Source organism: Acinonyx jubatus, chromosome E2 (assembly GCF_027475565.1).
Source record: "Acinonyx jubatus isolate Ajub_Pintada_27869175 chromosome E2, VMU_Ajub_asm_v1.0, whole genome shotgun sequence".
NCBI classification, from domain to species: Eukaryota; Metazoa; Chordata; class Mammalia; order Carnivora; family Felidae; genus Acinonyx; species Acinonyx jubatus.
In genome coordinates this window covers 41,271,358-41,298,094 of record NC_069396.1, presented here as the reverse complement: position 1 = coordinate 41,298,094, position 26,737 = coordinate 41,271,358, and the positions used below count along the sequence as shown (strand labels likewise).

Below are 26,737 nucleotides of genomic sequence, written 5' to 3'. Positions count from 1 at the left end.
CTGAGAGACTTCAGAAATGTGCCCCGTTAAATACTTGAGAGATGAACGACCTAATTCAGGAGCCTCCCCCTAGGGAGTGTTTGTGGGAGGTGTAGTATTGAGGGGCAGACCTCAGAAAAAGCTCAGAACGTCTCCCCAAGGTGAGCTACCTTTGAAAGACATGTCCATCTTGGAGGAAAAATAACCTTGAGGAGCTGTGCGGGGACATGAGGCTTCTCAAAAGGCAGGCGAGCGCCCGGGGAATCTCAGTCAGAAAATAGTATGTGGATTAACAAAAGGATGGCATTTGGGAACCTTGGGTCACCTTTGGAATGTGCTTTTCCTGACTGTCCCCAGTCCTCTGTGTGGTATGTGGGTGTTTTTCAGAACCAGAGGGAAGGCATTAGTGTGTGAACCCTCTGTTCTTCCTTCTGTGACGTCCGGAGCCCTGGCTCGGTCACCTGTGGGCCCCCGTGTGGGTTTGAGCACCTAACCACAGCAGCAGATGAGAGGCTTCTCCCAGCCTATGCTGTGGTATTAAATTCCAGTGTTTTGCCCAAAGGTCGACGTTCCCTGAGTAAGGAGGGCAGGGCCAAACTGGGCTGATAAACGTAGGGATGTTTCATATTCCTGCCTGCGGTACCAGACCGCAGGGATGTATCCCACAGAGACAGGCACTTAAGGCCCCTGTGTGATTACAGTGTGGCTCTACAGCGGCCAGTTGTTTCCCTGTGCCATCAGGGAGTGGGGAGAGAGTGCAGGTGTCACAAGGACGCCTTGCATTTGCACCCGCCCCCTTCCTGTTTTCTTTTCTTTTTTTTTTTTTTAATTTTTTTTTCAACGTTTATTTATTTTTGGGACAGAGAGAGAGAGACAGAGCATGAACGGGGGAGGGGCAGAGAGAGAGGGAGACACAGAATCGGAAACAGGCTCCAGGCTCTGAGCCATCAGCCCAGAGCCTGATGCGGGGCTCGAACTCCCGGACCGCGAGATCGTGACCTGGCTGAAGTCGGACGCTTAACCGACTGCGCCACCCAGGCGCCCCCCCCCTTCCTGTTTTTAAAGCAGATTGTTTCTTTCTTAGCGCCATTGATCTTTAAACATTTCTGCGAGGCAGAACAGGAAGAAACAGTCTCGCTGGGCAGAGGAGAAAACACGAGGAGGCTGGAGGTCATGGAGAAAGTTACGTTAGCACAAGGTTGGGACTGGGGTGCCCTGGCTGCTCCGGGGAGGTCATGGGGAGCACAGCCCTCGCCTCCAGGCCTAGTGGGGTGAGGGTAGGAGGGCGTTGGGGCCCAGAGGACAGAGGCATGGCCCATCCACAACCCCCGTCCAGCAGGGTCTGGCTTTCCCAGTGGGCTTTGAGGAAGCCAGGCACCCCCACGGTGGGATCCCACCTGCTTTTAACACAGCCGGTGGTTTCCCCTCAGCCACAGAGGCAGTTTCAGCTTACAGCTGCATTGTCCACTCACCCTACCATGCATTCCTGGCCTTTTCCCCAGCTGGGCTGAGCGGCCCCAGGAGGTCTCTGGTTACAGGTCAGGGAGCTAAATCTCTGTTTGCAAAACACAGCCCGAGCCCCCTACACTCCCTTTTGGCTCTGTCCCTGTCCCTCAGAATGTAGGTTCAGGGCACACTCCCAGGGCGACCTATGGGGAAACTGAGTGGTCACTTGTGGGGGAGTACTGTGGGGGGCAGGCAGCCGACCAGGGTGTGACCCTGGGCCTGGAGCTGGGTGTACTTCGGTGTCAGAAAGGGCCCTTGCCCTCAAGGCTTTCCCCATGCAGGTGATGGGACCCTAGAGGGATTCTCCCCATCAGAGGAGGCTCTTAAGTGTCCAGGTGGGACCTGCCCTGGCGAGGAAAGGAGGAGGAGAAGGGAGGGGTTGGGAGCTGATGGAGGAGGTGCATTGATTGGCAGGGTGGTACGCCCAGGTCGGGAGCAGTGCCTGCATCAGGCACAGACCTGCCACACAGGAGGTCCCCAGCATAGTCACTGAAGGAACAGGTCAAAATGGTAGGCCCCCGTGTGTTAGGCTGGGTAGTGCAGAAGTCACAGGCCGCTGGGATTGGGTTTAGACCAGAGACAGGTATGTGATCAGAGTCATCTTTATGGAGTATGAACTGGCATGGGGATGTGGTGGGGCCCTGAGCTGGACCAGCATGGGGACCCACGTGGTGGGCCCTGAGCTGGGCTGCTGGGTGCATAGCACCCGGGACCGGGATGTTCATATACCTTGCTGTGTTCCTTCTAGGGAGGCATTTACCATCCCCCTGATTCCGCTTGGTCTGAAGGAAACCAAGGATGTTGACTTCTCAGTCGTTCTCAAGGTAAATCTCAAAGCCATGGGCACTTGACTCAATGTTTACAAAGAAAAACTAGAAGTTGTGTATCCCTTGCAAGTGGCCGTAGGCTCAGTGGGCCAAGTGTTAGTTGATTTCTGCAGGATGCCTCCAGACCCCTTCAGCAAGCCAGAGAATGCTGTGCTGTTCTCCTGTGTCCTCCGGCTGTCTCTGGTTCCCTCCGAGGCTCGGGGCCCCGGGAAGGCGAGTTAGAAACCTGGGCCTACCCTCCCCAGGAGGCCAAGCCACAGAGGGTCCATGGAGGATGTGCTTTGGAATTTAAAAATTGTATCCTGTATTTTTTCTTAAACATGGCCTAAATTGGTTATGAAATTTATGGAGAACAGCTAAATTTCCCCCCAACGTTTTATTCTGGAAATTTCTAAACTTCTAGAAAAACTGAAAGAATTTGGCAGTGAATCCGCGTATACTCACTACCTAGATGAACATTTTGCTTTTATGACATGTTTGTCCATCTATGCATCCCTGTATCTACATACCAATCCACCTTGAATAGCTAGAATTTATGGGTTTTTTTCCCTCTATCGAATTACTGGGGATCCAGCTGCATCTTCTCTTTCTTTCTTCCTTCCAATCTCTCTCCCTTTAAAAAAATTTCTTCCCCTTCTTTTTAAAAAGTAACAGCTTAAACTCCCCCCCCCCCCCCACACACACACATACACACACACACAGTACCTGGCCTCCTCTTAATTGTGGGGGTCCCTGGTAAGCAGCTGTTACCTGTAGGCCCATCTGTGCCTATCGCTGTGCTGGATGCTGGTGATGTTACAGGTCTTGAGTTCCAGGTCTGTGGCTCAGTGGAGATTTCAGGTGGGAAGTGGAACAGGTGCTTTGACAGAGGCCCCCAGAGCTGCCTTACCCCTGTCCAGGGCCAAGAGAGGCCTCCCATGTCTGGAACGCCCTCCTCTTCCTCCCCTCCCTGGCTCCATCACTCTGAGTTTTAATGAATCACCCCCAACGTTCATTTAGGAGGAGAAAGGGGAAATGGGGTGGAAGGTAGCGCCTGTCTCTGAGCTCTCCAACGCAGGCATGGTGGAGGGCAGTTAACCCCAGCATTGTGAAAAATACTGCTGAGTGTTGCATTTCTTTTCATAGTAACTCTTGTTAGTTGGCTCATCTTGGACTACTTTCAATTTAGGAAAGAAAAAATGATCATATGCATTTTGGGCACTATGAAATGTGTCCTTTTAAAAGCAATTGGTTAATGCTTCAAGAGCTTCTGCACTTGACCTCCATTCTGGAGCAGAGACCGTAAGTCTCCTGACTTAAGCTCTTTCACTTAGGGCCTTGTTGACTGCTCCCTTGTTTATACCCAGGTCCTGGTCCCTGTCAATTTGGGGTTTATTTTGGCGTTTGAGAAGGGACATTGGTAGCCGTACAAGACTCAGGATCACCCAAGGTTTGATTTTCTGGCTAGAAAACAACCCAGGAGCTGCAGCTTTATGTCAGCTATGTAGAGGCCACCTGAACTAGATGGGACACTTGTCACACGTCTGTGAGACTCAAGACAATCTTTATGTCTGTGGAAATGTGTTTGGGTGCCTTTGTGGAATAGTTTCTTTAAGATTTAGTTTGTTGCTTGGATCCAGGGTGGCAAGGGCACAGGCATTTTAGAAGGAGACTCTTGGAGACACTTGGGGATTTTATGGAATCTGTGAGGATCCAACCATGTCACGTGCTGAATCCCACATTAAACTCAGTGGGGGGAAAAAAAATCACATGTGGCCATGGCCAACTGCTATTCAGCTGAGGCTTCCAACCATGTCATTTTAACCTCAAAGGGACTCTTCAAATGTCAGGCATACAAGAATGAGAACATTTGGGGACGTTCTGTTTTCTCCTTTCCACATTTGTCCCTGAGACTCACACAGACAGGTGCTGCAGAAGCACTTGGGCCGACTTAATGAGGGCAGTTCAAAGTGCGGGCCGCCTTGTACCTCCCTGTGTATCCGTGGGGCGTTTAATGGCCAGTAAAACTTCACGGTGTGATTTCGTTCTATTTTTAAATACGTGGGCTTCCAAATGGCCTCATTTGAAGACACCATCAAAATAAATTCCCTTTCCAGAGAATTCAAGTTGTTTGTTTTGGGTGGTGTTTGTTTTTTTGTTTTTTGTTTTTTGTTTTTGGCCTCTAAATATAGCTTTATTTATTTATTTATTTATTTATGTTTATTAAAAACAGTGCTGCAGAACATTCAGAAAAATCCAAGGCATGGAAAGATCCCTCCCAGCCCTACCCCGCCGTGTCCCCACTGAGCTTGGTAACCTGCTCAGCACTTAATCTTTGGACACGGGGGCTGTTCCTCCGGTCAGGGGCCTGACTCATGAAGGTGTGTGACTCCCCCTACTCCCCTCCGTCATGACTTCACGTGGTGTCTGCTTATAGAAGGCAAGGTGGCTATTAATCTCATTCTTCAGGCAGCTTCCAAATGCTCGCTGTTGTCAGCGGCTCTGCACTGAGCATTTGCACACTTCACCGGATGTTCTCTTTGGACAGATTTTTAGATACGGATTTGGTCGGTGGGAGATCCGTATTACCCACTTACCCACCCGAAGCGGTCCTGCCTTACACTCCTACCGACTGTGCGTGACTGCTTATCTTCCTGCACTTTAGGTCACCCTGGGCAGCGTTCACCATTTTTATTTTTTTATGCCATCTTTGTGATCTTTGTGAAATCGGGCAAAATAAGAACTTATTACAGTTTACATTTCTCAGGTCGGTACTTGAGTTGAATGCGTGTATGGTTTGGGGTTGGGTTTTCTGTTTTTTGGTTTGTTTTGTTTTGTTTTGAGTTTATTTATTTTGAGAGAGAGAGAGCATGCACAGGCGGGGGAGGGGCAGAGAGAAGAAGAGACAGAGTCCCAAGCAGTTCTGCACTTACTAGCACAGAGCCCAATGTCGGGCTCAAACTCATGAACCGCGAGATCATGACCGGAGCGGACATCAAGGGTTGGACGTTTAACCGTTTGAACCACCCAGGCGCCTCTCCTGTATGTTTATTTTCCCTTTACACTTTCCCTTTCAAATCAACTGTTGCTGCCCTTTGTCTGCTTTTCCAGTGTGCTTTTATTTCTTACAAGAGATCTTTTACATATGAAGGATATTAACCCTTGGTTTTATATATATTGCAAATGTTTCTCTCAGTACATTCTCTCCTTAATTTAACTTTTGTCATCCAAGCAATAACCAGCTTAAAAAATATAACATATATATTTCTGCCTGTAGGATTTTATGTCGATGAACTTACCAGCCCTTCCCTTTACAGTTCCGCCTTGATAGCGTGTTCGGAAAGCACCCTCCACGCCAAGATGGCCTAAATATTTTGCCATTGTTTCCTCCAGTGTCTTGTTTAAATGTTTTCACATCATATCTTTAATCTATTCGGAATTACTTTGGGAGTAAAAAATGAGGTATAGGGCTGTAGCTTTTTATTTAAACCAAATGGGTAGTCAGTTTCCCCTGAACTCTGTGAAGAAGCCATCTGTGGTGCTGGATGGTGTCTGTTTCTCCCCATGCCCGCCCCCCCCCCCCCCCATCCACCCTTCTCAGTCCTGCTCTGTGCCTGGGAGGCCACAACAGGCTCCTGCTCTGTGGCTTCTTGTTGCCTGTGGCTGGGGGGGGGGGGGGGAGGAGCACCGGAGAGGATAGGAGGAGCACTGAGAAGTTCGGGCATTTATTCTCCAGGCTCCTTCAGCCGGCCTCCTTTTTTTCATTCCCAGAGGGAAGGTCCTGGTGGCTTTGGGTGCCTACCTCAGGTAGCCAGCCACCTCTCTGGGTTTCCAGAGCTCCTTCCCTACCCTGACCCTTTAGCTCTGCGGTTCCAATGGCCCTGGAGGTTCCACACCATCCCTGCGGTTTCCCTTAACCCTGCCCACACCCCTGTATTAGCCCTTTGCTTCAATTCACATCGGCCTGCAGTCTGTGTGTGCCATGCCACTTCCTTCCCGTCTGGACCTGCTGGCTGCTCCAGCCTTTCCCACTCCTGTGGAACGCTGGCTTCTGTTATACACCTGATTCTCGAATCTCCTTCCCTCTGTTTCTGATCCATGCCTGGTTTCATTGTCTATCCATTGCTCACAGTTTAATCCCTGTGTGTTTTAACAGCACTTAGAGCAAGCCTCTTTTATTAACTATGCTCTTCCAAATGTTCTTGGCTTTTCTTCCACATTTTTACTCCCATGTTTTGTCAAGTTTCCCCAAAATAGCACTTTTGGGTTTTGATTGAAACTTCATTTAGATTCATAGCTTAATTAGGACAAAATTGTATCTTTACAATCTTGCACATTTTCATCTATGAACCAAATATTTCTAATTGTTGATGTCAACAAATAGCGAGTTTTACAGGGGCAGAGACCATGTCTGTCTGATTTTAAAAAATGATTTAATGCTTGCCATTTGCAACAACATGGGTGCATTTGGAGAATATAATGCTACGTGAAGTAAGTCAGAGAAACACAAATACCATATGATTTCATTCATATGTGGAATTTAAGAAACAAACGAAAAAAGACAAACAAAAAACCCAGACTCTTAATAGAGAACAAACACATGGTTCCCAGAGGGGAGGTGGGTAAGGGGGTGGGCAAAATTTTATCCCTGGGAATATTGTACTTTTCTTGATCTGGTACAGTTGGGAAGATATGGTTTCCCTGTTACATTTTTTCTAACAGGTTATGGCTTGTATTAGAAAGGATTTATACATAGTAACTTTTTGTCCCTTTCACTGGATGCCTGCTAGTTTAGGAGTTTTTCAGTTGAAGCTCTAGGTTTTGTAAATAAGGCATTATTTTGGAAAAAAAAATTGTTTTTTCCTTTCTAATATTTGTCTTTATTTGTTAACTTTCAGAATTATGTTATATAAATAGAATGATGTTATATAATCCTGTCTTATCCCTGATGTTTACAGTGGGTTCCAGCCAGATTTAAAAAAATTTTTTTGTTAAAATGTTTATTTATTTTTAAGAGAGAGACAGAGTGGGAGTGGAGAAGGGGCAGAGGGAGAGGGAGACAGAATGTGAAGCAGGCTTTCAGCTGTGCTGACAGCTCAGAGCCTGATGTGGGGCTCGAACCCACCAGGCGTGAGATCATGACCTGAGCCAAAGTCAGAGGCTTAACCGACTGAGCCACCCAGGCGCCCCCCCCCCTTTTTTTTTAGAGAGCGTGTGGGGGAGAGGGACAGAAGGGGGAAGGGGAAGAGACAGAGGGAGAGAGAATCTTAAGCAGGCTCCACACTTAGTGCAGTGCCTGACACGGGGCTCCATCCCATGACTCTGGGATCATGACCTGAGCCGAAATCAACTGAATGAGACCCACAGGTGCCCCTAGATATTTTTTCTTCTACTTAGTAAATTTAATCTCACCTAGGAATGCATTTAGAATTTACCAAAACTCTCTTTGACTTCTGTGAGGTTAACGTAAAGTTTGTAATTTCTCTCCTAATTTTAAGAACATTTTTGCCATGGGACACCTGGGTGGCTCTGTCAGTTGAACATCTGGCTCTTAGTTTCAGCTCAGGTCGTGATCTCAGAGTTTGTGGGATCGAGCCCTGCTTGGGATTCTCTCTCTCTCCCTCTCTCTCTGTCCCTCCTCCCATTCGCGTATGTGCGCGTGCGCAGTCTCTCTCTCTCTCTCTCTCTCTCTCTCTCTCTCTCTCTCAAAAATAAATAAACATTTAAAAAAGAAAAAGAAAATTTTTGCCAGCATCCGTAGCAGAAGTTGGGGCACCCGGGTGGCTCAGTTGGTTAAGCGTCTGATTCTTGGTTTCGGCTCAGGTCATGATCTCACGGTTTGTGAATTTGAGCCCCACATTGGGCTCTGTGCTAACAGCGCAGAGCCTGTCTGGGATTCTCTCTCTCCCTGTCTCTCTGCCCCTCCCCTGCTTGCTCGTTTTCTCTTTCTTTCAAAATAAATTAATTAATTAATTAAAAAAGAAGAAGAAGTTGACAGAACAGTGTGCTGTTCTGAAAAGGATGCAGTTTTTCTCAGCCCTGAGCATCTCGAGTGGTGACCCGAACAGTGTTTTCAGAGATGTCATCGGAGACATCCAGATCATTTTTGCCATACTGATCATCACTAATAACATAATTATGGTGGAGAATCCTTTCAAATTTTACAAATGGTCATTACATTAGGAGAGGAGCCGATTCCAAATATCAGCACTTTAAGTTGTAAAAAAAAAAATCTGTGACAGATTTCATACATTGAAAGGAAAACTTAGGTAAGAAAGACCAAATTGAAAAACAGAAGGAGCAGGTGCCTGGGTGGCTCAGTCGGCTGTGCATCCAAGTTTGGCTCAGGTCACATGACCTTACAGTCATGAGTTTGAGCCCCACGTCAGGCTCTGTGCTGACAGCTCAGAGCCTGGAGCCTGCTTCAGATTCTCCTGTGTCTCCCTGATCTCTCTGCCCCTCCCCTGCTCATGCTGTGTCTCTCTCTCTTTCTCTCTCTTTCAAAAATAAATAAACATTAAAAAAAATTAAAGAAAAAAAAACAAGAAAAGAAAAACAAGGAGCTTCTGCATATCCCTGGACCCAGCAAGACATTTCAAAATGTATGCTGAGGAGCTAACAAGAGGTGTGCGGGAGGGAGACTGTCATAGTGCTATCTTTAATCACAGAGGTTTACAAATGACTTCAGTGTCTAACGAGAGGAAGTTAAGAATATGATACTTATTGGCTAGCACATAGTAGGTGCTCGGTTTATTTGTTCAGTAAATGAGTTGTACAGTGATTACATTGGAGGACTGTATAACTATTAGAAGTCATGTTGCAGGGCATCTGGGTGGCTCGGTCGGTTAAGCGTCCGACTTCGGCTCAGGTCATGATCTCACAGTCCGTGAGTTTGAGCTCCGCGTCGGGCTCTGTGCTGACAGCTCAGAGCCTGGAGCCCGTTTCACATTCTGTGTCTCCCTCTCTCTCTGCCCCTCCCCTGTTCATGCTCTGTCTCTCTCTGTCTCAAAAATAAATAAACGTTAAAAAAAAAAAAAAAAAGAAGTCATGTTGCAGAGTATCTTGTGGTATATGAAGACGTTTGGCACGTTGCCAATTCAAAGAGAAAAGCACAGCAAATTTGTATATTCACTCAACAGAATCCCACGTTTGTAAGACGGTGTGTGGGTGTGTGTGCGTGTGGATATGCACTGAACGTACAAAAAGGAGGTGCTTTAATGTAGAAATTGTGTAAATTGACTGTACTCACAGACACTTGAGAAAACATAACTGACCGGTGTCACTCAACTTTTTTTTATAGCCAGGGAGAGCCAACGCTCATGGCAGATGTTATGCAAGAAGCCACTCTCCTCCCCCTTACCCCGTTTTTATCTTTTCCCTGTAATGCTTGCCATCTTCTAATATATGATGTCATTTACTTGTTTGTGGTGCCTGTTACTTATTGCCTGTGCCCCCTTGTGAGAACATAAACTCCACGGGGAAAGGTCTTTGTTTTGTTTGCTGATGTAGCCCAGACACTATGGACGGTGCCTGGCACGTAGCGGGTACGCATCAGTGTGAGTTGTGTGACTGAATGAACCCACGGGTCGGTCATCAAACGCTGGACTGTGGACCGGGTTAGGGGGTCTCCTTCGGGTGCTTCATTTGTGGAATGCCCAAAACTGCTCTCCCAAAGGCTCCCATCGTAGACCCCAAGGTAGCATCCTCATAACAGTGCCTCGCCAGGAGTTTCCTTCGCCAGGAAGCCCCTGTGCTCCGAACATCTGAGCCCTGCAGTATCTGTGACGTTTGCCAGAATTGCTCAACGTGTAGTACTTATGTGGTCACTTAACTGTCCTGCGAAGACATTTTAGTTGTTTGTTTGTTTGTGTTCAGTAGGCACCATGCCCGACGTGGGGCTCGAACTCATGACCCCAGGATTAAGAGTCGGATGCCCTACCGACTGAGTCAACCAGGCACGCCTGCAAAGACATTTTAAAATAAAAATAATTTCAACTTTCTTTTTTACTGAAGCGACAAAAGGAACTTTAAATATACATGTTGTTATGAATTCTACATGGATTTTTAAAGGGGGGGAGAGCACATTAGACATTCCTGTATACCTATTTATGGTTTCGAATGTCACCTTACAGTGGTTCATCTCCTTTCTCTTGCAGGATTTTATCCTGGAGCATTACAGTGAGGACAGCTACCTCTATGAAGACGAAATAGCAGATCTGATGGACCTGAGACAGGTACAGTTTTGCGTGCAGCAGGGAGGGGAGGATGGCCACTGGAGTCTTCAGAATGTCCTTAAAGTCTTAGAGAGTCGCTCCTGGTTGGAGGTGATAGGGAGGTGCTCCGGGAGCCATCTGTTCAACCCGGCACAGGAGGGGACAGACACGCCCACTGGCACGTCTGGGTCTGGATTCCGGGACTCCTGAGTTCATGCCAGCCCTTTGCCACCACTCCTAGCGCTCACGATAGCAGCACTGGGTCCCGGGCTCCATAGACGCGGTTATGTGCGACATCTTCCAGAAAGCGGGGGGGGGAGGGGCAAGGGGAGGCAGGCATCGACTGTGTCCTCACCTGCCCCCCCCGCCATCCGTGGCTCCTCTCCTTTCAGGCCTGCCGGACGCCCAGCCGGGATGAGGCCGGTGTCGAACTGCTGATGAGTTACTTCATCCAGCTGGGATTTGTGGAGAGCCGATTCTTCCCGCCCACCCGACAGATGGGGCTCTTGTTTACGTGGTAGGTGCCCGGGGTCCCTGCTGCTGTCTTCCCCATCAGCACCCCAGGGGCTCCTCTGCAACCACAGCCCCCTCTTTCAAGCGGTCCCATTTATACAGGAGAGCCTGGAGACGTGGAGATAAACCGGTGTTTATTTATGAAGGGGACCCAAGGGGAGGGGGCTCCAACAGACCGTGGCTTCTTGCTTCTCAGAACAAGTGAGCCGAGCAGAAGAGGCATTTTCTCGTGCTCATTTTATTGTTGGGGGAACACCGGGGCTCTGAGGTGGAACTAACAAGAAGCAAGATTCTTGTTCCAGATGGGGCAGGGGGTGGGGATCAGGTTTTGTCCCAACGACAAAGGCAGCAAACAGAAATAGATCGGCTCTTAAAACCCTGAGCAGAACTTTTGATTCTTCTCGAGAGTTGGTGTTTTCGAAGGGTAGTGTCGTTTAACTACTTTGGAGATGCTGTACCTCTTCACTGAGCGTACTTAGCATGGGCGAAAGGGGAGGAAATGCCAAGAGCTACGGGGCATGTTCAGAGCCGCATTTCACCACAGCTGGTGATTAGTGATGCTGTCCTTTTGAATGATCAGGCGGATGACTTTTGCTAAAGATGCCTTAGCTGCCTACTCACAGTGAAAAGGCTGAAAGTGTTTCTCCTCCGTGTTGAATTAGGAGGAAGCTCCACATCTATCTCCTGGTTGACACGTGAACTTTAAAACACATCCCCAGTCTTTTAGACTTGAGGAAGAATTATGAGGGGTTAGTAACGGCTGTGTTACATTTAGGAGAAGACCTGTATTTTTTTAATACACCTTATTTTTTAGAATGGTTTTACGTTCACAGCAAAAGTGAGAGATTTCGGGGAGCCTGGGTGGCTCAGTCCGTTAAGCATCCGACTTCGGCTCAGGTCACGATCTCGCAGTTTGTGAGTTTGATCCCCGTGCCGGGCTCTGTGCTGACAGCTCAGAGCCTGGAGCCTGCTTCAGATTCTGTGTCTCCTTCTCTCTCTGCCCCTCCCCTGCTCATTCTCTGTCTCCCTCTGTCTCTCAAAAATAAATAAATGTTAATTCTTTTTTTTTAAAAAGAGAATTTCCCATATACCCTCTGCCCCCCACACATGCCCGGGCTCTCCCATTACCACCCAAAGTCCGTAGTTTACATTGGGGCTCACTCTTGGCGGGAGGCATTTCATGGGTTTTGATACATGTAGAAGGACACGTATCCACGTTGTACTATGATGCAGAGTAGTTTCACCCCCTTACAATTCTCTGTTCCATCGTTTATCCCTCCCCTTCCCCCACAACCCTGCTGATTCTTTCTGTCTCCATTGTTTGCCTTTTCCAGATTGTCAGATAGTTGGACTCGTACAGTATGTAACCCTTTTTCAGATTGGCTTCCTTTCACTTAGAAATACGCATTCAAGTTTCCTGCATGCCTTCTCACGGCTCGATAACTCATTTCTTTTTATTGCTCAGTGATATCCCACTGTATTGTTGTGCCACAGTTTATTTATCCATTCACTTATGGAAGGACATCTTGGTGGAGAAGCCTTTCTCTTGTGTGAGATTGTGGGCACCTGATCTTGTGTGAGATCAGACCCGTTGTCTTGCTTGGAAACGAATGCTTCATTGCATGTGTGTTTTTGAGTTTCATTCAAGAAATACACTTTGTCCGTTTTCATCCAGAACGGCATTCACTAGCCAAATGATCCATACTCTCAAAACCGTTTCTTTTAAATAGGTATGACTCCCTCACCGGAGTGCCAGTTAGCCAGCAGAACCTGCTACTGGAGAAAGCCAGCATTCTGTTTAACATCGGAGCCCTCTACACACAGATCGGGACCCGGTGCGATCGACAGACGCAGGCTGGGCTGGAGAGTGCGGTGGACGCCTTTCAGAGAGCAGCAGGTGTGTCTCCGCAAGGGCTGCTGGGATACAGTCCTGGCCCCACCAGCTGGCACTGGCCACTGCAGCAGAAGAGGGTCAGTGGGTCTAACCTGGGCCCACGCAGAGCCTCACAGGCCTGCGAGGGCCAGGCGGGTTTCTCGCGCTGGTGTTATCTTCCCACCGAGAGGACTGCTTAATGGCTCAAACCCTGTCGCCTCAGTCTGGGTTTGGCTCATGCACACAGCGAACGAGTCCCGTGGTTAACAATTAATCTTTTCCAAACAGCTGGCCCCGAGGATGGCAGTGAATGAGTTGTTCTTTTGAACACTGTATTTATTGAAGAAGGGAATACGTTCTCTCAAAATAGTGCAAGTGTAGGCTCTTTTCGGTTTTCTTTTATCAGGCGTGGTTCATCACGGCATTTTACTGTCCGTGCCTTTATCGTGTGCCCATTCTGCAAAGCTTGCCTCCCTGAGATTGCTCCTCTCAGCCCTCTGTCAAGCGACACTTAACGCCAGCCTGTAGCGGGGTGGGGGTCACCAGGCTGGGCGCAGCGGGTGGGCCTGGCTCCTGGGTGTCTGAGGGCCCCGCATTGCTCTCCTCCAGCACGGCCTGTGTCTGGCAGACTCGCCCTGAGAAATGGTGGGTGGGACGGCGACACGGCACAGACCACAGCACGACCCCCTCCACTGGCTTCATGTCAGGGTTCATTCCACGCTGGCGCTTATCACTGCTTTGGGGCATTACTCCCAGCGGAGAACTTTCCGGGTATCTCACTCTGCAAGCCTTTGCCATTTTGGCTGATCGTGAAACTGCTTCTGTTAAAATGACAGATCCCTTGGGATAAAACGACGCGCTAAGATTCCGTGTGGGAGCCGATTTCTTTCACTGTCAGTCCTTTTCTGGGCTCATTTTCTTTCTGAGGAACCTAAAGCAGGTGTGCTTGGTGACCCATCTCTAAGATTACAGCAGTATAGACGACATTAAGCACAAGAACAGAGTGGGAGCAGACCCAGAAAGGAGCAAATAGCCTGCAGCCATCGCCATCGTCCACAGGGCTGCTTATGCTTTGCAACAAAACCAGAGGAACCAGTCAGATGGGATTCATGTCAGGGATTTTATTTCAGCCCGGGGTTGATTGTCAGTGAAGGCTGTGACAGTTAATTTTCCAACCTATAAAAAAGTCAGCTAAGGGCTACAGCGGGAACATTCCCATTGGAGTGGGGGAGTCGATCTTTCCTGAGGTCCTGGGGAAAAGCCCTGAGTTTTGTAATGACCCAGGTGTTCCGTGTGAGCGTGTCCGTCCGAGAGCCCTCCCGTCATCCTGCCTGCTTTCTGCTTTCACCTCCATTAAATGCCTGGTCATGTATGGAATTTTTCACAATTGTCCCAGGTGAGACAGGAACAAACAGGGAGTAGGCTGGTTTCCTTGCTTGATGCAGAGGTAAATGTTTTGGAAAAGGATCCGATTTTTTAAATCGTGGTAAAACATACAAGAGAAAGATGACCGTTGGCAGCCAATTTTAAGTGTTCAGTTCATTGGCATTAAGTACATTCACACTGTTGTGCAACGGTCTGTCGCCAGGACTTTGTCATCTGCCCAAACTGAAACTCTGTCCCCATTAAATACTAACTGTCTATTCCCTTCTGCCCCCAGCCCTGGCGACCAGCATGCTACTCTCTGTCTCTCTGAATTTGACTCTTCCAGATACCTCATCTCACGGAATCATACAGTGTTTGTCCTTGTGACGGGTTTATTTCACGTAGCGTAACGTCTTCGTCCATGTTTTAGCATGTGTTGGAATTTCCTTCCTTTTTAAGGCTGAAAACTGTTCCATTGTAGGTATACACCACATTTTGTTTGACCATATGTCGATGGACATTTGGGTTAGTTTCTACCTTTTGGCTGTTATGACTAATGCTTCCATGAATGTGGGTGTCTAAGTATCGGTTTCCATTCCTGCTTTCACTTCTTCAGGGTATGTACCTAGGAGTAGAATTGCTGGATCTTATCATGATTGAGACTCAGATTTTTTTTTTTTTAATGTTTTATTTTCATTTTTGAGAGAGACAGAGACAGAGTGTGAACAGGGGAGGGGCAGAGAGAGGGAGACACAGAATCCGACACAGGCTCCAGGCTCTGAGCTGTCAGCCCAGAGCCCAACGCAGGGCTCGAACTCACAAGCCATGAGATCATGACCTGAGCCGAAGTCGGACACTTAACTGACTGAGCCACCCAGGCGCCCTGAGAATCAGATTTTTTAAGATGCTCCCAGATACCAGGGAGAGTAGTATCCCCAACTAATGTGAAAAAAAATTTCCAATTCGCAGGGGTTTTAAATCATCTGAAAGAGACGTTCACTCATACTCCGAGTTATGACATGAGTCCTGCCATGCTCAGTGTGCTGGTCAAAATGATGCTTGCACAAGCCCAGGAAAACGTGTTTGAGAAAATCTGCCTTCCTGGGATCCGGAACGAGTTCTTCATGCTGGTGAAGGTGGCTCAGGAGGCTGCCAAGGTAAGGCGTCCCGGTTCCCATGACTTCTGGGGGTGGGCAGGATGTGCTGGTGTGGGCCCCCTGGAAGCAGCGGGGGAACAAGCCCGCGGCAGCTTGCCCGTGACCTGGGCAGCGTGCCCGCCCTGGCCAGAGCGCTAGCTTGCATTTTCTTGGCAAGTGTGGCATTTTGGATACGGATCACTGATTCCATCTGCAGCTTAGCCTAAAAACCAGCATAATGACAGTTGCCTGATCTCCCTGTTAACTATGACACCGAAAGAACGAGGCACCCTTGGAGCTGCTCCCAGATTCTGGAGCGGCCTCCAGCAGGGCCGCTCCGCAGAAGAAAGGGCTCTTTTTCTGCGCCCTGGGTGCGTGAGCACCCCTGTGCCAGGCTCCCTGTTCCCAGCGTTCCTTCTGTTTCAGGTCGGGGAAGTCTATCGGCAGCTGCATGCGGCCATGAGCCAGGCACCGGTGAAGGAGAACATCCCCTACTCCTGGGCCAGCCTGGCCTGTGTGAAGGCCCACCACTACGGAGCCCTGGCCCACTACTTTGTAGCCACGCTTCTCATTGATCACCAGTGTAAGGCTTGTGGGCTTGGAGGCTCTGGGCTTTGGTCTGGGTTGTGCTTCTGGGACATTGTGAGCTGAGCGAGAGCTGCCTGCCTCTCTGGAGACGCTCACAGCCTGGGGGCCCGTGTGGGATTAGGGGCTGTACGTTCCCGTTGTGGAGGAAGAGGGGTCGTGCGGTTCTGCCTGAGATGGAGCAGACAGCTCCTAGGAGAGGACTTTTCCCCTGGAGGTGAGCCCAGGGTTAACATCAGTGAAACACTCCCCTGGGCACCGCATCCAAGGGGATGCCCCCAAGCTCAGTATTCAAGATGACCTTTGGATGTGATATTTTATTTTATTTTATTTTCAGTGCATATCAGAAATGCATTTTTATTTTTACTTGAAAACAACTTAAATTTTTAGACAAATGATTTTAGTCTATAAATTGGATTTTGTTTTTGTACAGAATATAAAGATTTCCCTCACTGATCTTCCATGTGAAGGGTATTACAAGCCTGAAGGGAGATACTTTCCGCACACAAGTGTGGATCTCACACATAGGGGACTGGAAACCAATGGGGTAGTGCTTCTAACCATAAATTAGGACAAGTGACACCACATATTAAAAAGGGGTAAGAGAAATATTCTAGTTAAGCAGATTCAAGAAGCAAACAGGACACAAAAACTGCGCAGATAAGACGAAGTCAGCAACTTTAGTTAGGATTCTGCAGATTATGCTGGAGTAACAGGTTTGTGGGGTTATAGTGTGTACCACATGAAAACAGCAAGAAAGAGCCAGAAAGGCTGGAACAAGGGGTTTTCACTAAAGCAAATTAACTTCTTCTCAACTGCCAAAGCCAAACAAAACAAAACTGAGCATATGCATGTTACTATACTGAAGGCATGTTATACCCGTTTCCGTGCAGCGTGCTAAAAGTTAGATAGAACTTCTTCGCTGGTGCACACGAATCATTAATAGTCACGGAAAGTTGTTTTGTTTGTGTTTTGTTGCCCCTTCTCACCAAATTTCAGGCATGTCTTGTTTTAGATGGAGTATAGCCTTTATCTATAATTCCGTCCTGTAAAAACATGTGAAGACAGCGTTCATTCTGTGCCAGAGGATGACCAGCGAGCTTGTTTATAAACTGCCCCAGCCCCCGCTTCCTTTCTTCAATAAAATTATCATCAAATATTCCATCATCTCCTCTGAAAGGAAGCTGACGCAAAAATGCTTTTCCAGGCAGCGGGGGAACTACAACCTTGCTCTCTCTTTCTAATTCACTTTGCAGCCACTCAAAGTCACTGTATCTTCTAATAGTAGATTCCTTCAGCTTGAAAATAGGCAGATTTGTCTTGACCCTGGTTTCGTAGGTGGTGAAGCGGCCCTGGCCGACCCCCACTGTCTGCGGGTTGCTCACATCGATCTCGAGAAGTTGCTGGGCGGCCCGTAGGCATCATTCAGGTTCTGGGGCTTGGTGATCAGCTGCCCAGTGTCCACCACGGTCTCCGTGATTTCGCTGCTGCAGCTGCCACCCTGGATGTGATATTTTGAATGAATCAAAACCAGAGCACCTGAGTGGCTCAGTTGGTTAAGTGTCGGACTCTTGATTTTGGCTCAGATCGTGATCTCACGGTTTGTGAGATCGAGCCCCATGTCGGGCTCTGCGCTGACAGCAGGGAGCCTGCTTGGGATCCTCTCCCTCTCTCTCTGCCCCTCCCCTGCTCACAAGGGGGATTCTCTCTCTCTCTCCCGCAAAATAAATAAGCATTTAAATGAATCAAAACTAATACAAAAAACATATAATCCGTGGTGATCCAAATTTTCTTTATTTTTTTTTTTAATGTTTATTTTTGAGAGAGAGACACAGAGTTTGAGTGGGGGAGGGACAGAGAGAGAGAGGGAGACACAGAATCTGAAGCAGGGCTCCAGGCTCTGAGCCGTCAGCACTGAGCCCGAAGTGGGGCTCGAACTCACAGACCGTAAGATCATGACCTAAGCTGAAGTCAGACACTTAACTGACTGAGCCACCTAGGTGCCCCAATGGTGATCCATATTTCAAATAGAGACTACAGATCAATAACAATGCTGTGCTGAGCTACACTGGAAACTGGGGCAAAGAGGAATTTTGATGTTTCTTCATCATGCATTTTTTAGCATTAATTTTGATATTTAAAAAATTGCATTAAACTATCATGTGTTCTGATTGATGAGTTTTGGATGCCCTCTTACATTTTTAGCCCAAGCAAGGTGTCTTGCTCTCCTCACCCTAGTCTTGGCTCTGATCTGAGGTCAGATGGGACTTCTGTTGTCATTACTTCCAATCAAAGTAGCCCTCCACAGTAATGAAAAGGACCACCTCTGGAGCCACACTGCCTGGGTTCCTCTCACAACCTACCATTTACTAGCTGTGTGGTCTTAGTTAATTTCCTTAATTTTCTGTGCCTCCGTTTTCTCACCTATAAAATGGGGATATGAAAAAACCTATCTCATAGGGCACTTGTGAAAACCAGGTGCCTGTGTGCAAAGCTAAATAGTCCCTCATATCTAGTGGACGCTTGGGAATTGGTAGCTGCTACTGCCAGTGTTAATATAGAGTCTATTAGACGGGATAAGTCACGTAAATCAATAGAAAGAACGACACTTTGGTAATTGCGGTAGAAACACAAATGAGGCAGCAGTTGGACTCCTTGGTGAGGTCACGGAAGGCTTCTCAGAGGTGGTGACGTTTGAGTTGCCCTTTGAACTCTGAGGAAGACTTTTGCGGCTGAGCCAGGAGGAAAAGGACAGCCAGAGCAAGAACACTAGCTGAGCTGTGGAAGGGAGGCCGGAAGTGTTGAGGTGGTGAGGCTAGAGAGGGGACACGTGCCAGGGAGGGTGCAGGCGTGGAGGCCACCAGAGGTCTGAGGCAGGGCTACGCCAGAAGGTTCTGTGAGGTAGGGGAGTTGGAGGAGTTGGGGGCCCAGAGCCAAACCATGAGCCCCCGGAGTGTGCCTGGCCCCGGGTACGCAAAGTAGCCAAGGGTGTGTCCAGCGGCAGAAAGACCTATCGTCCCAAGGGCCTTGTAAAACTGGAGAAGGAAGACTGGAGACGTGGTTGAGAGAGATCCCCCTAAGGGGTCTTTGGCACCGTCTCCAGAGTCTGTGGCCGCGTCTGTGTCAAGAAGGGATTTACCCTGTGGCTCCCATTGCAGTGAAGCCTGGCGCAGACGAGGACCATCAGGAGAAGTGCCTGTCCCAGCTCTGTGACCACATGCCAGAGGGACTGACGCCCTTGGCCACGCTGAAGAACGGTCACCAGCGCCGACTGCTGGGTACGTGTCGCCTGTCCTGCTCACAGGGCCCCAGACAGGTCCCCGGCGGAGGGCTCAGAGAGCAGGGCATCCTGAGTCGTCATGGCCGCTGTGGATCAGTTATCATGAGGCACATTCTGAAGACTCAACAGGCTTCTGGAACCGTGTTCTCGCAGGTTCTGTGAGGGCCCGGGCCAGAGCTTTGACCATCTTCCAGAGCCCTAGAGGTCCAGGGCTGGCCCTGGGTCATCCAAATGTAGAAGGACGTGTCTGTTAACTTTCTTCTGTCACACCTAAGAACTGGTGATGAATCGTCCTAGTTTGGTCCCTGCCAAGTCTCAGAGTGAAGATCTCTTTTCACGTGTGAAGCTGAATTCCCCTCCTACCCAGACCTGCCCTCGTCTCATCTCCTCGATGGCAACTCCAGCCTTCTAAGTGCACAGGCCAGAAACCTGGGGCTCACCTTCTGCCTCCAGTTTTCTTTCTCATCCCACATTTGATTGGCAGATCCTGTTGACTCTCCCTAGAAAACACGTCCCAGATCTGACCACTTCTTAGCTACCACCCTGGTCCAAGCCACACGTGTGATGTGCTTACTTAACAGACATCGACTCCCTTCAGCCTCACACAACCCTGTGACGTAGGTATGGTCCACTTTACAGTTGAGGAAATAGAGACCCAAAGGGCTCATAACTGGTCCCCCTGCTTTCCCTTTGCTCCTTCATAGTCAGTTCACACGAGGCCTCTGTTCGTACCCTAATGGGCTCCCATCTCACCCAGAGTAGGGGCAGAAGCCTTCACCCTGCACTGGTAAGGCTGGACGTGGTCTGACCCCTGCTGTCTCTGGCCTCATAGTTCCTCCCTTTTGCTCTGGCCCTCTGCCTCCAGCCATACCCTCAAGCTCCTTGTTACCCTTGAACACGTAATAGGCTTAGTCTTGCCCCAGGGCCTTTGCACTTGCTGTTCCTGCTTTCAGGAGTGCTTTCCTGTGATCTCCTCTGGATGCTCCCTTGCCTCCTTCGGGGCTCTACTCAGAAGTCACCTTCGGGGCGCCTGGGTGGCTCAGTCAGTTAAGCGACTGATTTCAGCTCAGGTCATGATCTCACCGTCTGTGAGTTCGAGCCCCACGTCGGGCTCTGTGCTGACAGCTCAGAGCCTGGAGCCTGCTTCAGATTCTGTGTCTCCCTCTCTCTCTGCCCCTCCCCCACTCGCACTCTGTTTCTGTCTCTCAAAAATAAACAAACATTCAAAAGCAAAACTAAAAAAGGTACCTTCAGAAAGGCCTTCCCAGATCACCCATCAGAGAAGAGCAACTCTTTGTTCCCGGTCTTCTTTTGCTGTATCTGCTACCCGCCCTGCTTCATTTTTCTCCATAACCTCATTGCCACACGGTCCCCTGCCTGTTTCTTTGCCCTTAGTGATCTCTCTTCAACCACTAGCGCATAAGCTCCATGACGACAGAGGCTAGTTTTTGTCTGCTGCTTTATCTCTCCCGCCTAGAACACGTGGTAACTATTTGCTCAATGGATGTTTTATAGACCTGAGTGAGCCTTCCAGGCAGATCCTTCAAAAAAGAGAAGGTCCACCTTTCTGGGCTGGTCCTGGGGCACTTTGGCTCTCCCTGACACATTCACACTGCACTTTGGGACTCTGATGTCACAGGGGGTGCTTTTCTGTTGGCAGGCAAGTCCCACCTGCGCAGAGCCATTGCCCACCACGAAGAGTCTGTGAGGGAGGCCAGCTTGTGCAAGAAACTACGCCACATTGACGTGCTCCAGGAGGTGCTGTCCGCAGCGCACCAGCGCTCCCGGCTCAAGTACGCTCAGCACCAAGAGGACGATGAGCTGCTGAACTTGATGGATGCCCCTGACATTATCTGTGAGTGGCCCGGGAGCCCGTTTCTCCGGGGGCATGGCCTGTGTCTGCTCATCCTGGAAGGCTGGGGCAGACCCTGCTGTGTGCTGGGTACTGCTCTCACCCTGGAGTTATCTGCTGCTCACGCAGCACGGGGCCTTCTTTATGGTCGTTGTAGCATGTGACTCCTTTCTGCCCCTCAGCGTGCCCCTTTGGTGTCCGGGCACCCTGCTGCCTGGTTTGTCTTCATCTCCTTCACGACCCCCTTGGCTGACTGTTCTTGCCCAATCCCACCCACCCCTCAGGCATTCTTGAGAGTCTGCTCTCGCTGCTTTGCCTCATCCAGATGCCTTTCCTTAAAGTCGCACAAGCTCCCCGGGGTTCCAGCCGTCCCCTGTGGTCAGGAGACCTCGGAAACTACCTTCGCCTTGGTGTTTTTGCTACACCCCACGCCCCACAGGCCCTCTGCCTTCTGGGAGTGCCCTTTGCTGTGTCTTCTACCTCCGGCTCCATGGTTTTAAAGCCAAAGGCTTCCGTATTCCCTTTCCTATGCTTGCTCTTTCCTGGTCTCTACATCCTTTAGCCACGCCAACATTTTCTATCATTCTTTTTGTAGGACAACAAATCACTCTTATTATGAAATGAGAAGTAAATATAGTGGAATCAGGGGACGTGGGGAAAATTTTTACCTTGACAGTGAAAATGCTTCAAAACCTAGTTTATCGTGTGCGTGGGTGTGTGTGGTAAGAACACTGAAGATCTGTCCTCCCAGCAAATTTCAAGTATACAGTATAGTGCTAGCTCTAGTCCCCCCGCTGTGTGTTAGATCTCTAAAACGTCCTCATCTCGCGGGACGGGACGTTTGTTCACTCGGACCAACATTACCTCACTCCCCACCTCGCCCCCACTGTCACCCACTGTTCTCTCTCTGCTTCTGTGAGTTCAAGTGAGATCACACACCGCCAACACTTTCTGAGCATTTCCAAGGGATTCATTACCATCCTAGGCTCAGGAGGATGGAGGTGTTTTGGACAGTCGTTGCTGCCCTTGGGCAGGGGAGGAGAGGGGGTTGTTGTCGGTTCTGCCCCAGGAGGCGGGGGTTGGGAGGCCCCTCTGAGAGGTGACTTGACGGTGAAGGGATGACAGGGTCTTTCGAGGAGTTGGGGGGAGGTGGCCCAATTGAGAGAACCTCCTTTGTCCATACTTCCTTCCACCCCACTTCCTACACCTCTGTCCCTAGTCTGTTAAAGTTCCACCCCAATTTCCGGGGACCACTTTCTGAGAGACGGAGCCCTGCGCAAGCTGGAGCCCGGGCTTGTCTGTGGTAACGCTGGCTGGTACCTACTGAGCACTTGAGGTCTGCCAGGCACAACAGTGAGCACCCTATATATACGGAATCTCATTCAACTCTTCCTCCAACTCTTTAGGGAGGCACTGGTATTGCCCTCATCTTAAAGATGAGGCAGTAAAGGCTTAGGGAAATCAGAGTCTTTGCCTGCGGTGACCAGGATGGCAGGTGGAAGCAGGCATGCTGCCCTGTGATTCTCCTTCATGGACACTGGCTCCCTCCTTGGCCCCCGTGTCCACACAGTGTACTGCGTGGCCAGGAAGTAGAGACATCACCTCCACGGAGGGAGTGGGGGAGCGCGGCTCCTCAGGAGGCCGCCCAAGGCTGGTGGTGCCACTCTGGGAGTAGATGAGCACCCCGTCCGAGCCCGACACTGAGTTAGGCACTTTGTAAGAAGCCACAGGGCCATCTTGTGAATAGAGGGGTGTGTTCTGTCTCGGCAGGGCCAGGCTTCTTCCCCAGGTTTTCTTTGTATACTGCTCTTCATGTATTCTTGGCCTGCTCTGGGATCCTTTGTCAGGAACTGCCTAGCCTCATGGTAAGAGTTGGCGTGAGCGTCCCATGAATGTGACGGTGGAGATTTAAGCTATCAGTGGACGCAACCGGGCAAACCGACGTCCCCCTGAAATCCTCATATCCCACATTAATGATGAAAGGAGGAAGCTCATCTCACCCGGGACTCTGTGCCAGGTCCTTCCTTCCGTAACAGCCACCCCTGAAATGTAGGCTACTTCTCGGTCGGGTTTCCCGAGTGCCAAAGGAAGTCCGCTAGAATATAAACACACTCCTCGAAGGCAGGGGATGTGTCTTGATTGTCACTGGTCTGTCCCAGCACCAGAGTGAGGTATGGCTCACAGTAGGTGCCCGGATGGAAGGTGCAGCTGACACTGGGCCAGGGGGTTGACAGACAGTCAGTCCCTCTTCTGTACCACTTGTCTAGACCAAGAGGAAGACCAGGTGACTAGGAGAAAGGCTTGCTCCCTCTTCCCTTCAGAGAGAAGACTTAGACCTGAGTTTTCAAGGATAACTTTCAATTATAGAAACATTTACGCTTTCACTTCTAATGTTCTTTTCCAGCTAAGACTGAGCAAGAGGTTGAAATTATATTGCCACAGTTCTCCAAGGTGACAGCAACAGACTTCTTCCAAAAGCTGGTATGTTCAATGCTTATTTCGTGATGACTCAAGGGGACAGCTCATATAGGCTGCAAGTATATAAAAGGCTATTTTTAGGTAACTATACTTTTTTTAATTGGAGACTTGATATAGTTTTTGTTAAGATGACTTTAAAAAAAATTTTTTTTTAATGTTTGAGAGAGAGAGAGAGAGAGAGAGAGAGAGACAGAGTGCCAGCAGGGGAGGGACAGAGAGAGAGGGAGACACAGAATCCAAAGCAGGCACAGAGCCCAACGCAGGGCTCAAACTCATAAGCCTTAAGATCATGACCTGAGCCAAAGTCAAACAGTTAACCAACCGAACCACCCAGGTGCCCATAAGATGACTTTTTAAAGAACATTTTCTTTAGGGGTGCCTGGGTGGCTCAGTTGGTTAAGCATCCGACTTCGGCTCAGGTCATGATCTCGTGGTCCATGAGTTCAAGCCCTGTGTCAGGCTCTGTGCTGACAGCTCACAGCCTGGAACCTGTTTCAGATTCTGTGTCTCCTTCTCTCTCTGACCCTCCCCCATTCATGCTGTGTCTCTTTCTGTCTCAAAAATAAATAAATGCTAAAAAAAAATTTTAAAGAACATTTTCTTTAAAATATATTGGATATTTTAGAGAAAATGGCAGTAGGATGTTCCTATGTGACTGCTGTAGCATGTATTATCCCAGATGCTGTCATTAGTCTCTGAGCAAGGCCAGGTGACATCTGCAAGGACAACAAGGTGACATTTCCTGTAGCTTCCATTTTTTTAAATGAAAGAGAGAGAGTGTGAGCAAACGGGGAGGGACAGAGAGAGGGAGAGAGAAAATCCCAAGTAGGCTCCGTGCGCTCAGCCCAGAGCCTGACATGGGGCTCGAACTCACAAACCGTGAGATCATGGCCTGAGTGGAAATCGAGAGTCGGATGCTTAACCAACTGAGCCAGCCAGGAGCCCCTCAGCTTTCAAGTGCTTGATTCAGCCTTCGGATCCTGCACCTAACGAATGCTGTTCCGCAGGGCCCCCTGTCGGTGTTTTCGGCGAACAAGAAATGGACACCTCCTCGCAGCATTCACTTCACTGCAGAAGAAGGGGATTTGGGGTTCACCTTGAGAGGAAACTCCCCAGTTCAAGTCCACTTCCTGGACCCTTACTGCTCTGCTGCGGTAAGTGTGTGCCACCGTAGATGAGGAGCAAAACTTACTGGTATCTTTGCAAGCAGTCAAACAGGTCAAACAGAAAGAAAGCTGCCCAAACAAATATATCTGGGTGTATGAATGAATTTAGGGTTCCTCTCTGTAAAAAGACAGACCGTGTGAAAGGCCTCTCATGGGTCTTACTCGCCCAGAGAGCAACGGATTCATGCATGCTGTCTTGAAGCAGACTTATGCAAATACCTGTTTTGTTAATGCACTTGGGAACCGATCCAGGGGTTGGAATGAACAGAACACTGACCTTCATTTAAATCCTGCTGTGTGTAGCTGGCAGGAGCCAAGGAAGGGGATTATATTGTGTCCATTCGAGATGTGGATTGCAAGTGGCTGACGGTGAGCGAGGTCATGAAACTGTTGAAGGGCAAGGGCAAGGACGACGTGGAGATGAAGGTCGTGAGCCTCCTGGACTTCACCTCGTCCATGGTGAGTGCTCACACCCCGACAGGAAACAGCAGCGCAGAGTGGGGTTGGTGTGAGTCCAGCCCCACTGTGTCAGCAGACCCTCCACCACCTGCCTGCATCGGTGACCTGCCCCAGACACCCTGGGCCAGAGATCACTGGAAAACTAAAAAATGCTGTACATAAAAGAACCACTTATTTTTCTGATTAAGTTATTTGTTACAAAAGTCATATGTACTTATGGTAAAAAAAAAAAAAATACTCAAATGCTACAGAAGGGCATGAGACGATGTGTGGAAGTCCCTCCCCTCAGAGGCAGTGCTGGCTGTTCCCCGTGAGATCTTGGGAAGTGTTTGATGCCTGTGCAGCCTTCGTGCTCCCTCAGCAGGAGGAACCGTGTACATTGTCTTCCACACTTGGTCACATTTAATTATGGGCCTTTGACTCTTCCCTCTATGACAGGGTTTGTTCTTCAGGTGTTGGCAGGGCATCCTGTGTGTAGGCCCTTCCTAGGTGTTGGAGCTCCAACTAAACCAGGCTGATGAGGTCCCCGCCCCCAGAATGCTGGCCCTAAATAAGCAAATAAGTGGTTGTGATTTTTGACAAGTGTGGTACAGAAAATAAACTGTGTATCGCGACAGAACGATTGGAGGCAGGGAGAGGCTCCTCTAGGCAGGGCTTGCACAGAGACGTGAGTGACAGGGATGAGCCAGCCATTTGAGGAGGCGCGAGAGGAGCATTCTGGGCAGGGGGACACTGGGATCGACAGGTGCAGGGTCCCTGTAGCAGGAAGAGGCTTCTGCTAGAGGAATAGAAAGAAGGCCTCTCAGCTGGAACGTGGTAGCAAGGGAGGGAGTGGCAGGAAATGAGGTGGGAGGGAGGCAGGGCCCCACTGGCAGTGGTGGGAGTTTGGAAGCCAGTTTGGGTGGCCACAGCGGAAGCTGGCTGTAGCACGTGTGCGGGCCAGCGACGTGAGCACCTTACACTAGGGTGGGTGACGACAGAGGTGGAGGGAGGTGCGTGCCCCTGAGATGTATCTTTGCAGGTAGAGCTGACAGGGATTTGTAGATGATCTGTGTAGAAAGCGTCGTGGAAAGGAAAATGACCGCTCAGTTTGGGGCTTGAACAAAGGCACCATTTTTTCGTAGCGATGGGGAACGGGGGCCAGGGGCGAGGGGGGTAGAGAAGAGAGAAAACAAAGAGATGTACCTTGAATGTTTCACATGTCAAATGTAGATGTGAAGTAGGCGGCTGGATGTTCAAATCTTCAGTGCAAGGGAGAAAAGTCAGACCTAGAAATATCTGAGAATCACCAACATAGAGATGATATTTAAAGCCGTTCAGAGACTAAATGGAATTGCCCACGAGGGTCTGAGGGTCAAGGACTAATCCACGAGACACCGCAGGCATCTGGAGGTCAGTTAGAAGAGAAGTGGGAGCAAAGGAAGTTGCGAGGGAGCATTCAGAGAGATAGGATAAAGAAGTTTCTGGAATCAAGGAGAGAACGGTTGGTTGTGTAGGATACAGTTAAGAGGTGGAGAGGGAGGGAG

The 26,737-nt window shown here is 49.3% G+C and overlaps 1 protein-coding gene and 1 pseudogene across 1 annotated transcript in view; one reads left to right on the top strand and one right to left on the bottom strand.

The window, feature by feature from the left end:
- The window catches only part of RHPN2 (rhophilin Rho GTPase binding protein 2), a 59,530-nt gene that overhangs the window by 27,989 nt on the left and 4,804 nt on the right, over positions 1–26,737 (top strand). Inside the window, exons 4-14 of the mRNA XM_027044934.2 lie at positions 2,234–2,309; positions 10,448–10,525; positions 10,897–11,021; positions 12,748–12,914; positions 15,225–15,412; positions 15,818–15,974; positions 19,135–19,254; positions 20,917–21,111; positions 23,513–23,589; positions 24,594–24,740; positions 25,056–25,211. Coding sequence (XP_026900735.1) covers positions 2,234–2,309; positions 10,448–10,525; positions 10,897–11,021; positions 12,748–12,914; positions 15,225–15,412; positions 15,818–15,974; positions 19,135–19,254; positions 20,917–21,111; positions 23,513–23,589; positions 24,594–24,740; positions 25,056–25,211 — 1,486 coding nt within the window. The remainder of the gene's footprint in view (positions 1–2,233; positions 2,310–10,447; positions 10,526–10,896; positions 11,022–12,747; positions 12,915–15,224; positions 15,413–15,817; positions 15,975–19,134; positions 19,255–20,916; positions 21,112–23,512; positions 23,590–24,593; positions 24,741–25,055; positions 25,212–26,737) is intronic.
- Positions 16,095–18,342, bottom strand: LOC106975730 (sorting nexin-3-like; annotated as a pseudogene).